A 12,131-nucleotide genomic window follows, 5' to 3' on the forward strand; every position below is an offset into this window, starting at 1 on the left:
TCTCACAGGGCATATCTCTCACTCCTTAATTAATGAATGTGTATTGCCATCCTCCCATTTCCTGGCGCAACCACTTCCGTGAGTGAGAGTCCCAGTGGAGGAGCACATACCTGTTGAAGCATAGACCACACTCATCATTACTGGGCACATCTCTCTCTCCCTGGGGTGGGAAAACAGCACACTGGAAGTTTCTCCCACAACCTCAAAGGTCCTTTACGCTCAGATGGGCTGGGTATGAATGATGGCCGTTGGCTGATTTTCCCCCACAAACACGCCACACTCTTGCACTCTCTCACTCACACCCATGCATGGCCAGATGAATCATCACAGACTCCACACCCTTGCAGACCTAAAAAATCTCTGCAGAGCATGACTTCACACAGATCAAGTCTCATGAGGCCCGAGGAGTAAAGCAAACAGTCCTTGGCAACCGTTCAAGTGAAATGTAGTCCGCAACCCCAACAAGCTTGGCAAGGGATTCACAGGGGTCCTGAGTAAGGCCGTGTGGAGGAGGCTTTGCCCAGACAAACAAGCAACAGTTGATTTTTGCTGTTTCACGTTCTCCACTAACTCCTAAGCTGAAGCGGTTTTCTCATGACCTCCACAACAAAGGAGGACTGTGTGCCCAGGGCCTGGAAAGAGCCACTTCATAGGTGGGGTGGGCATGGAGGACAAACAATTACCTTGATCGCCGAGGTGGTGTTTTTTTGCGAGACGTCTCCCGCTAACAGAGCTTGGAGAAGGACGGAGTGGTGAAAGGTGACCTTGCACACAATGAAACCAGTGTTAAACTAGAGGGGTGGCAAATGCTCCTGAGGCCACCTTGCCCAAGGCCTAATGGCAAGTGTTGACTGCCTTAGCTACATTAACACCAACATTTTCAACTGGAATCACATATTTTTCATGTAGGGCTGTAGTCTGTTCAAAACATATATTGGCTGAATACATGACTAATTTGAGGACGTTACTGCATAAAATATTCAGATTGCATAACCTTTGTGAACCCAGAGGTAGAATTTGCTTTCATTGCAAGGAAATTAAGACTTGAAGAGAATACTTCTCAAAAGCATCATTTTTAACATCTTTATGATTCAGTCGTGTGATCGTTGCATTGATTCTAGGGTGCTAAGTATCGTGGTGGATGTAAATGGTTCCTAAACTCTCTGCTACAATGACACAAACCAGTCAAATCACCACGTTATTTTCACTGCAGCTCATACAGAGTAAACCCATATTCCACCAAACTTTGTACTGTTTCAAAAACTACTCTTCAGAGTTCAAGAGCAACTGGTCTTGTCCACCAGCCGTGTGTCTGACAGCTGTGAACCCAGGAAAGCCGAACGAATGCATTCACAAGTCTTCAAAAATAACAATTTCTGTGAAAAGTGTGAAATAGGCCTGATCAATGTAATCAGTTTGGCTGTTGACTGGTTTTGAGGAATTGCCTAAAGCTGTTTGTTGGGTTCACTCACAGCACTTATTGTTCAAGTCTCATTAATGTTGTCAATGTTTTGTCGTTTTGTAACTTCTGATGCCCCAGGCTTACGCGGTCTCTCTTCACAGGAGGTATTGTAACAGATTATAACAGTATTCTGGATGGCAGTGCCTCTGTTCAGTAAGCAGAAGTGTTAGAACAATTTAGGCATCCACACGTATAGATCCCTATACACGCATGCAATTGTGCTGTGTTTAAATCAAGGTCTGTGTTTAAATTTAAAGGGGGTGTGTGTGTGTGTGTGTGTTTTAAACACCTGTTTTATGTGTGGCCATGTTTGAGTAAGGACTGTGTATGTTTCTGTGCATGCATTCAATAGCTAGCCGTAAGGTTGAGCCGCGGTACATGGATGTTTCCGCTGTTGTGTTAGCATATCACTCCAAATCTCTTTATCTTATCTCTTATAAAACCGAGATCTCATCTCCTCACCAGCAATACTTCCCTAAGCAGGAAGTGGCTTTGTGCGTTGTTCGTCAGCTCAATGTCACACATACACAGGCACCTTTCGCAATCACTGAACACAAAGCTGTCATTGTGAAGCTCTGTCGATTTCAAAATATAAATTATATATATATATACAGTTGAAGTCGGAAGTTTACATACACTTAGGTTGGAGTCATTAAAACTCGTTTTTCAACCACTGCATACATTTTCTTGTTAACAAACTATAGTTTTGGCAAGTCGGTTAGGACATCTACTTTGTGCATGACAAGTCTTGTTTACAGACAGATTATTTCACTTATAATTCACTGTATCACAATTCCAGTGGGTCAGAAGTTTACAGACACTAAGTTGCCTGTGCCTTTTAAACAGCTTGGACAATTCCAGAAAATTATTTCATGGCTTTAGAAGCTTCTGATAGGCTAATTGACATAATTTGAGTCAATTGGAGGTGTACCTGCGGCTGTATTTCAAGGCCTACCTTCATACTCAGTGCCTCTTTACTTCACATCATGGGAAAATCCAAATAAATCAGCCAAGACCTCGGCAAGGAAGAATCCACTGTTCCAAAACCGCCATTAAAAAAGCCAGACTACAGTTTGCAACTGCACATGGGGACAAAGATTGTACTTTTTGGAGAAATGTCCTCTGGTCTGATAAAACAAAAATAGAACTGTTTGGCCATAATGACTATCGTTATGTTTGGAGGAAAAAGGGGAGGCTTGCAAGCCGAAGAACACCATCCCAACCGTGAAGCACGGGGGTGGCAGCATCATGTTGTGGTGGTGCTTTGCTGCAGGAGGGACTGGTGCACTTCACAAAATAGATGGCATCATGATGATGGAAAAGTATGTGGATATATTGAAGGAACATCTCAAGACATCAATCAGGAAGTTAAAGCTTGGTCGCAAATGGGTCTTCCAAATGGACAATGACCCCAAGCATACTTCCAAAGTTGTGTCAAAATGGCTTGAGGACAACAAAGTCCAAGGTATTGGAGTGGCCATCACAAAGCCCTGACCTCAATCCTATAGAACATTTGTGGGCAGATCTGAAAAGGCGTGTGCGAGCAAGGAGGCCTACAAACCTGACTCAGTTACACCAGCTCTGTCAGGAGGAATGGGCCACAATTCACCCAACTTATTGTGGGCAGCTTGTGGAAGGCTACCTGAAACGTTTGACCCAAAAACAATTTAAAGGCAATGCTACCGAATACCAATTGAGTGTATGTAAACTTATGACCCACTGGGAATGTGATGAAATAAATGATCTGAAATCATTCTCTCTACTATTATTCAGACATTTCAGATTATTAAAATAAAGTGATGATCCTAACTGACCTAAGACAGGGAATTTTTACTAGGATTAAATGTCAGGAATTGTGAAAAACTGAGATTAAATGTATTTGGATAAGGTGTCTGTAAACTTCCGACTTCAACTGTTTATATTTTATTAGTCCGTTGTTGATATAGTCCCAAAATGTTTTGCATGTCAGCATCAAGTTTTCAAGATGTACAGTGCCTTCGGAAAGTATTCATATTTATTTATTTTGTCTCATCAATCTACACACACAACCTCGTAATGACAAAGCTAAACAGATTGTTTTGAAATATTTGCTAATTTATTTAAAAAAAATATATATATATATATATATATATATATATATATATATATATATATATATATATCACATTTATGCAAGTATTCAGACCCTTTACTCAGTACTTTGTTGAAGCACCTTTGGCAGTGATTACAGCATCAAGTATTTTTGGGTATGACGCTATAAGCGTGACACACCTGTATTTGGGGAGTTTGTCCCATTATTTTCTGCAGATCCTCTCAAGCTCTGTCAGGTTGGATGAGGAGCGTTGCTGCACAGCTATTTTCAGGTCTTTCCAGAGATGTTCGATCGGGTTCAAGTCCGGGCTCTGGCTGGGCCACTCAAGGACATTCAGAGACTTGTCCCGAAGCCACTGCTGCGTCCCGAAGCCACTCCTGCGTTGTCTTGGCTGTGTGCTTGTTGTCCTGTTGGAAGGTGAACCTTTGCCCCAGTCTGAGGTCCTGAGCGCTCTGGAGCAGGTTTTCATCAAGGATCTCTCTGTACTTTACTTCATTCAGCTTTGCCTCGATCCTGACTATTCTCCCAGTCCCTGCCACTGAAAAACATCCCACAGCATGATGCTGCCACCACCATGCTTCACCGTATGGTGGTGGCAGCATCACGTGGCGTCATTACGTAATGTACCTACATTATATAGGTATGCACGTCAGCTTTGACATCGGTTTTTCACATCGGCGTTAAACTAGACATCGGGCCGATACTGATGTTGGCATTTTTAGCTAATATTGGCTGATTCCGATTATATCGTGCATCCCCAACGCAAACCGTTCCATGTATTGAGTCAGTCTCTCTCTCCTCTCTAACAGAGGAATTCAAACATGACATCTCTGTTCCATTCGGTGTTCAGAGTGCTTTTTACAGAGAATGCATGCCTACAGTTTTATTTTAATTTTTTTTACAAATGGCTCTACCTAATAGGCAAGTGGGTTGAGTTATTGTAATTGGCTAAAGGCCATGGGATGGTCTTTACTTTAAGAGTTTGTTCTGTACTTTCTTCAGTACTGTACTTAGTGTGTGTTTACCTCTCGTGTGCTATTCCCCATCTTTCATAGCGCACTGCTTAAGGGCCTCCAGTCCAAATGAAATTGGAGAGTGCATGGAACAAGGCAGCGTATGGAAAAGGTTAATGAAATTAGTACGAAATTCATGAATGTCGGTTCTGTCTCGACACTCAATCTGAGCAGGTTAATATAGTCTAGTTAGTAGGACATTATATCGCATGTCCTCGTGTGAAAATGGCTGCAGTTGTATATCATTGAAACTTTAGAACGAGACTACTCTTTCCCTGGAGTAGACTAAATCCTAAGTCTTTATAGATATTCTGTGCTGGATAATGATTATTCAATGTTTAAAAAATATGTAGGCTTTTTATGTAGTCTAGGCTATAGGCCTAGTAAAGTGTAGTTACGGTTTGGTGCCAAGTTTGCCGACGACACAGTGGTAGGCCTGATCACCGACAATAATGAGACGGCCTATAGGGAGGAGATCAGAGACCTGGCCGTGTGGTGCCAGGACAACAACCTCTCCCTCAACGTGATCAAGACAAAGGGGATGATTGTGGACTACAGGAAAAAGAGCACCGAGCACGCTCCAATTCTCATCGACGGGGTTGTAGTGGAGCAGGTTGAGAGCTTCAAGTTCCTTGGGGTCCACATCACAAAAAACTATCATGGTCCAAACACACCAAGACAGTCGTGAAGAGGGCACGACAAAGCCTATTGCCTGTCAGGAGACTGAAAAGATTTGCCATGGATCCTCAGAAAGTTCTACAGCTGCACCATTGAGAGCACCCTGACTGGTTGCATCACTGCCTGGTATGGCAAATGCTCGGCCTCCGACCGCAGGGCACTACAGAGGGTAGTGTGTACGGCCCAGTACATCACCGGGGCCAAGCTTTCTGCCATTCAGGACCTCTATAACAGGTGGTGTCAGAAGAAGGCCCTAAAAGTTGTCAGACTCCAGCCACCCTAGTCATAGACTGTTCTCTCTGCTACCGCACTGCAAGCGGTACCGGAGCGTCAAGTCTAGGTCCCCCCCCCCCTGCTACTCTCTGTTTATTATCTATGCATAGTCACTTTACCTCTACCTACATGTACATATTACCTCAACTCACCTGTACCCATGCACATTGACTCTGTACCGGTATCCCCTGTATATAGCCTCTCTGTTATTTTACTGCTGTTCTTGAATTATTTATAAAAAAAATGTATAATACTTATCTATTTTTTTCACTTAACACTTATTTTTCTTAACTGCATTGTTGGTTAAGGGCTTGTAAGTAAGCATTTCACTGTAAGGTCTACCTGTTGTATTCCGCGCGTGTGACAAATAACATTTGATTTGACATTTCTGCTGCTGAAAATTTAGGCCTAAGCTAATATTCTTGTAGACCATTTACTAGCACTCGAATCCAACGTGGATAGCATATGCGGGATTTGAACCCACGACCTTTGTGGGGCTGACCCCATATTCCAACTATCTGAGCCGTATGATACTCCTTGGTTTATATGAAGGTCCAGTTCTATCTGTATGCACTTCATTTTGAACGTGAAAGGGAAGCCTAATGCCTTTCACTTGAATCTATTGCCTGACAGGTACACCCGGGAGGCGTCTCAGCCGCTTCGACAGCTCGGACGTCGGCAACACCACCACACTGTTGCTAAGCGACGACGGCGACACGCTGTTTGTGGGGGCGCGGAACGCAGTTCTCTCATTGGATGTCAGCCAGGAGGACGCCATTGTGATGAGGAGCAAGGTGCGGGGTTGACATTTTACTGTTGACATTTACACCCGTGTTATCAAGATGTTATTAACGTAGTATTATGAGCTTTATGAGACTTCATGAAGCTTTATAGACCCCATAAGCTTTAAAGTTCATACATTTACATTTTAGTCATTTAGTCGCTCTTATCCAGAGCAACTTAAAGTATGAAATGTATGCATTCACTACTGTTTCTTTTTTTCGTACTGGTCCCCCGTGGGAAACGAACCCACAACCCTGGCGTTGCAAACACCATGCTCTACCAACTGAGCCACACGGGACCACCAGATTTTGTGGGAAAATACTTAAGCCCTACAGTTCATGCAGGCTATATCGGATCAGAAGTTTTCTATTGGGAAATATTCAACACTGCCTGGAGCCTGTCTATGCTGCAGAAAATGTCCCCCTCCAGTGGCTTAGTCCAGCGGTTGTCATGTGAAACACAAACACAGCTGGTTCAACAGTCTTATCACTGACCTCTCTCCCTTCATCCTTCTCTCAGCTGGACTGGTCCCCCTCAGAGAAGGACCTGGACGAATGCTCCATGAAGGGCAAGAAAAAGGCAAGTTAACCCTGGCTCATACAATCCACCCATTTAGCGTTATTAATGCCACATGCTGCCAAGTGTTTCCCCCTAGATTTGATCTTGGCCAGGCAATTAATATCGCAAGGCTTTTCAATAGCACTTAATTTGAACTTTGGAACTTAAATAATAACTTAATACATTAGAATTAGAAATGACTAAAACAACAAAGCAAGTAGGTGGGGCGATATAAGTCTGGGCAAGCGGGTCGGTGTTAGGGAGGATAAACATGACTCACCGGAGGCACAGCTGTCGTTGCATTCCACTACTATCCACCCCACCAAGACTACTATCCTCCCCACCAAGACTACTATCCACCCCACCAAGACTACTATCCACCCCACCAAGACTACTATCTACCTCAGCAAGACTACTATCTACCTCAGCAAGACTACTATCCACCCCACCAAGACTACTATCCACCCCACCAAGACGACTATCCACCCCACCAAGACTACTATCTACCTCAGCAAGACTACTATCCACCCCACCAAGACTACTATCCACCCCACCAAGACTACTATCCACCCCACCAAGACTACTATCCACCCCACCAAGACGACTATCCACCCCACCAAGACGACTATCCACCCCACCAAGACGACTATCCACCCCACCAAGACGACTATCCACCCCACCAAGACGACTATCCACCCCACCAAGACGACTATCCACCCCACCAAGACGACTATCCACCCCACCAAGACGACTATCCACCCCACCAAGACGACTATCCACCCCACCAAGACAACGACTATCCACCCCACCAAGACGACGACTATCCACCCCACCAAGACTGTAATTTTTTTTTTGCTATTTGATTGATTGGATAACTTACACCGGCTTCCTGGCCGTTAATGTGTTTGCAATACAAAAGGAGGAAGTTGATACAAGATGGTCTTAGCCAATAGGGATTAGCAGACCTATGGACCTGTAGGTACAGGGTTCGCGTTAATGCAGAAATCTGCGTTTTTCACAGAAGATAAAACGCGTAAGAAATGTCTTGCTGCATTTTGTAAACACGGATCTAAAACGCTTCTTATTCTAGTTTCTGTTCAGCATCAGACTAACGTTGGGTTTCAGTTGCACTTCTCCACTTGGATGAGAATTCACAAACAGGCATTCTTTTAACAGACAGCACTCTGACCGATGTATAGCTACTTTTCTCTGGTACTTTGCTATGTGTATCCTACTTTCTCCGGTAAAATGCAAGATTAACTTCAAGCAAAACATTAGTAAATGTAAATGGCTACTTTCTTTTGATCAACTTTAGAAATATGATGGCCATGCATAGTTTTTCATTGTGAACGCGTTTACTTGTGTAGCTGCTAGCCGAATAGTTGCACTTCTGTTCTCATCTGATGAAGCTATTTTCTGCCGAATGTGTTGTACTGTTGTATTTACTGTGAAGAAAAACTATAGTTGCACACCCCTGATCACTCTATTGAAGACAAACGGTTGACTTTCAAAATAAAATGCAGGTGAAATGCTTTAAAACACAGATTTTTTGGGACGGTCTGTGTTTTGAAAATGCAGATTTCTGAACTCTTAACATGACCCCTGACGTTGCGTCACAGGCAATGGGCTTAGCTACATTTGACACATCTTCCTCTGTGACAGGTCAAACAGAGCCATTCTATACACATCCATAGTATAAATCAGATGAGCAATGGCCATGCATACAAAGAAAGACCAATTCCATTATATAATATAGACTTGATCCTCTTCAAAGGTTATGCAGGAGCTTATACACGAAGGTACCTTGCACAGCTTTATGCACGAAGGTAAATATGTGTCATAATTACCAACGTGCCCCATATCCCATGATTAAGGATTGAGGAAGGAGCTATGATAAGTTATATCTTACAGAGGGATAAAGAAATGATGCGAAGCAAGCGGGTCTGAGTGTGTGTGTGGTGGGGGAGAATATGCGCAATTCTCGCAATAAGAACTTCACAATTGATCTAATTCAAGTTAAAAACATGACGTTTCGGCCGCCAATGGCCTTCATCAGAATGAACGTTGTTGGGTCAGAAACAAGGAACTGCCATGGCTTATTGTAATGTAGGTCTTCCATGAAGTAAGCCTCCACATGTGGCTCCATTAAACTAAGTAATAGGATTAGGGTTACCAGGGCTAACGGTGCTCCCTCCCCCTTACCCGCTATCTTTAGGCAGACTGAGCTTTGTTGCAGGGTCACCCAGTTCTGGATGTTCATTGTGTTTTGGAGGTTTATTTATTTGGCTTGGCTATCACCTATCAAAGTTTGGCCAAAGTTTAAATTCTACAATTCCTAGAACAAGAGTATTGTGTAGACTGGCGTGACAGGCAGTAGCACACAGTGTGCCTTAAGGACCAGGATTAGGAAACCGTTTTACAACATTAACCTGTCTTGGTTTTCTCCATCTCTCCCTGCACTCACATTTCTAGGAACTGTACCTAGTTATTTGCACTGTTTAAAAAAAAAAAAAAAAAGTTATCCGTCTCCATCTTGTCCCTTCTTTCGGTCCCCCCCCTTCAGACGGACTGTCCCAACTTCATCCGGGTGCTGCAGTTCCTCAACTCCACGCACATGTACGCCTGTGGAACCTTCACCTTCAGCCCACGCTGCACCTACATCGTAAGATACTCTTCTTTTCTCCTTCTCCATGTTTCTTTTACTCTAATCTTTTACTGGGGTGACATACATTAGTACAGTATATTGTAACCCACACCTACATAGATTATCTTCTTAAAATACTTTTCTCATACTCATATTCAAATAAAAACAAGCTTTATCGTCACCGAATGTATGATTCAGTGTTATCCAAGCAGTGTACTCAAGGGCAAGTAGTGAGGAGAACAAGAACTTAACAGGTTTTAGTATTCATCCCGCACAATCTTGCATTTATCACTGTCTGACTTATTTTATTGGTTGTTTTTAATCCCTATTTGTTCTCTCCTTTCGTCACTGCCTTCCTCACTCTCTTTCTATTCATTTTTTTTGTTCCATCTATCACTTCCTCTCGCCCACCCACTGAGTATCTTCTCCAACTCTCTTCAGAGGGTAATGGTGCTTGGTCATGGGCTGTACAGTAAACCCATATTAGATATTCAATGGCAACGACATTAGTGCCAAGCACATCACGGCTGTAGGTCATTTTTTTGCTCAGAAACGTGCGTGCCGGTGCTTCACACGAGGTTGATTAATTTCTTAATCCAGTTATATATGTGCAGTACTGAGCTCAACAACCAGCCCCAGCAATGTTTTCGTACTCTGCTGGCTCGCCCCCTGAGTGTGATGCCCAGGGGCTGAGACTGTGTGTGTGTGTGTGTGTGTGCATTTCTGTGTGATGAACGATATCATGCACGTCATGGTATACTGGTGTCTATGTTTAAGAGACTGGATCCTCGCGTGACCACCAGTCCAGCTTGTTAACTCGGGTCATGTTGATGCTGGCAGCTTTGCTCTACTACACTCACATAGCCAACGCTAGCCAGGCTACTCAGACAGGACATCCCTCACATATAATGATTCCCAAGACTGGGCTACACTTGTATCTATCTCCATCTATGGTATAGATAAAGACAATTCGGTTGCTCCTTTATATACTTAGCTAGAATTAAGCGTCCTTTAGCGTCAAAGAAGCATGTGTTTCTTTAGTAGTCATTTTTACATTTCAGCCAGGTTGTACAGGAGAGGTTACGATCTCTAGTAGCCTAACACTTGTAGGTTTTTAGCAGCTACACTGGCAGCTCAAGCCACTTAATCAAGTATTTACCCTCATGAGCCGATGTTCAATTAGCAGAAAATAGACTCCAAGCCTACTGTCACGCTTCAAAAGGACGCGTCGCTCATACGGCCATTGTAGCATGATTAATTGACAATGGGGAGGGTATTACTCGTGGCATATGCTCAGCAGAAAATGAAGTGTCCAGTGTAGCAGGTCTGTAACTCTTATGGTCTTAGATGAAACTGCACTAAACATGGATTAAAGTAGGCTTCCTCATGAGTCATGACCTGTGGTGTGACCCTGCTCTGCTCTTTTCCTTACAGAACTCTGAGACGTTCTCCCTGGTGACGAGCCCCAGTGGAAAGCCAGAGGAGGGCAGAGGTCGCTGCCCCTACGACCCCTACCAACGTAACTCGGCCATCACAGTCGGTAAGAGATGACTCACGGGAAGTGGAGGGGGTAGCCAAATGAACAAGGAATTATAATTGGCAAAGGGCAATTTGGTCCCGTGTGGCTCAGTTGGTAGAGCATGGTGTTTGCAACGCCAGGGTTGTGGGTTCGATTCCCACGGGGGACCAGTACGGGGGGGAAATGTATGCATTCACTACTGTAAGTCGCTCTGGATAAGAGCGTCTGCGAAATGACTAAAATGTAAATGTAAAATGGGCAATGATGACGACATAGCCTTACACATTCTCCAGGAAGTGTTCCATTGTGGTCGGAGCTCCAGTCAATGTAATCACTCAACCCAATGGCTTTCAATGCACTGAACGGAACCAACGATATCATGGTATACTGGTGTCTACTCCTGAGATCTGAAAGGGTTTGACAGGTCTCAGTTATATGGCAAAAAAAATTTACCCAACCAATGAGAAGGCAACATGAAGCAATTCACATATTGCTTGAACCAATCCAATCCTTTCAGCTCTACAGGAGTGCCTAGGGGGATAGGGATCCATGTGAACTGCTTGGTCTCTTCAATGTCGTCATATTTGTCCCGTCTCATTGTAGGGTTAAGAATAGTGTGCGTGAAGGTGGTGGAGATTGCCATGACAACGTGGTGCTGTTTTAATCTGTGATTGTGTGAGAGCGAGGAAGAGCAGACGCTGATAATCCTCTTGTTAATAAATCCTTGGCCTGATGTCTTTATCGTTATGTGGGCGACGTGACTCCTAGCAAACGTTACAGGAGGGTGGGCAGCAGTTTTGCATATGCATCCTGATCAGGCCTATAAATCTGCCAATGGCCATAATTAACATTTTATGTTTTCAAGATTGTGATTTCACTTACCGTTTTTAATTTTGACTGATTGTGAGAATCTGTCCCCAGCAGAATCTGTCTCCAACATTGCATACATCTTGTATCCCTCGCAATAAATATCAAGCCTTGACAGAATCTGTCGTCACCTGCTAAGGCATTGTCTTGATGTGGAAGGCCATCTCAAGTACAGTACATAATGATTACATGCACTGACTGTACAAGAACAGTTTTTCTTTCCTCTGACCATGACCTTGTTG

The 12,131-nt window shown here is 43.6% G+C and overlaps 1 protein-coding gene across 11 annotated transcripts in view; it reads left to right on the top strand.

The window, feature by feature from the left end:
• The window catches only part of LOC106569872 (semaphorin-4A), a 51,744-nt gene that overhangs the window by 29,865 nt on the left and 9,748 nt on the right, over nt 1-12,131 (top strand). For all 11 annotated transcript variants that reach the window (XM_045694721.2, XM_014141576.3, XM_045694722.2 and 8 more), the window contains 4 exons: nt 6,152-6,312; nt 6,821-6,880; nt 9,423-9,521; nt 10,938-11,043. In XM_045694721.2, the coding sequence (XP_045550677.2) occupies nt 6,152-6,312; nt 6,821-6,880; nt 9,423-9,521; nt 10,938-11,043 (426 nt within the window). The remainder of the gene's footprint in view (nt 1-6,151; nt 6,313-6,820; nt 6,881-9,422; nt 9,522-10,937; nt 11,044-12,131) is intronic.

The sequence above is a fragment of the Salmo salar genome, chromosome 14, assembly GCF_965601325.2.
Source record: "Salmo salar chromosome 14, fSalSal1, whole genome shotgun sequence".
Taxonomy (NCBI): domain Eukaryota; kingdom Metazoa; phylum Chordata; class Actinopteri; order Salmoniformes; family Salmonidae; genus Salmo; species Salmo salar.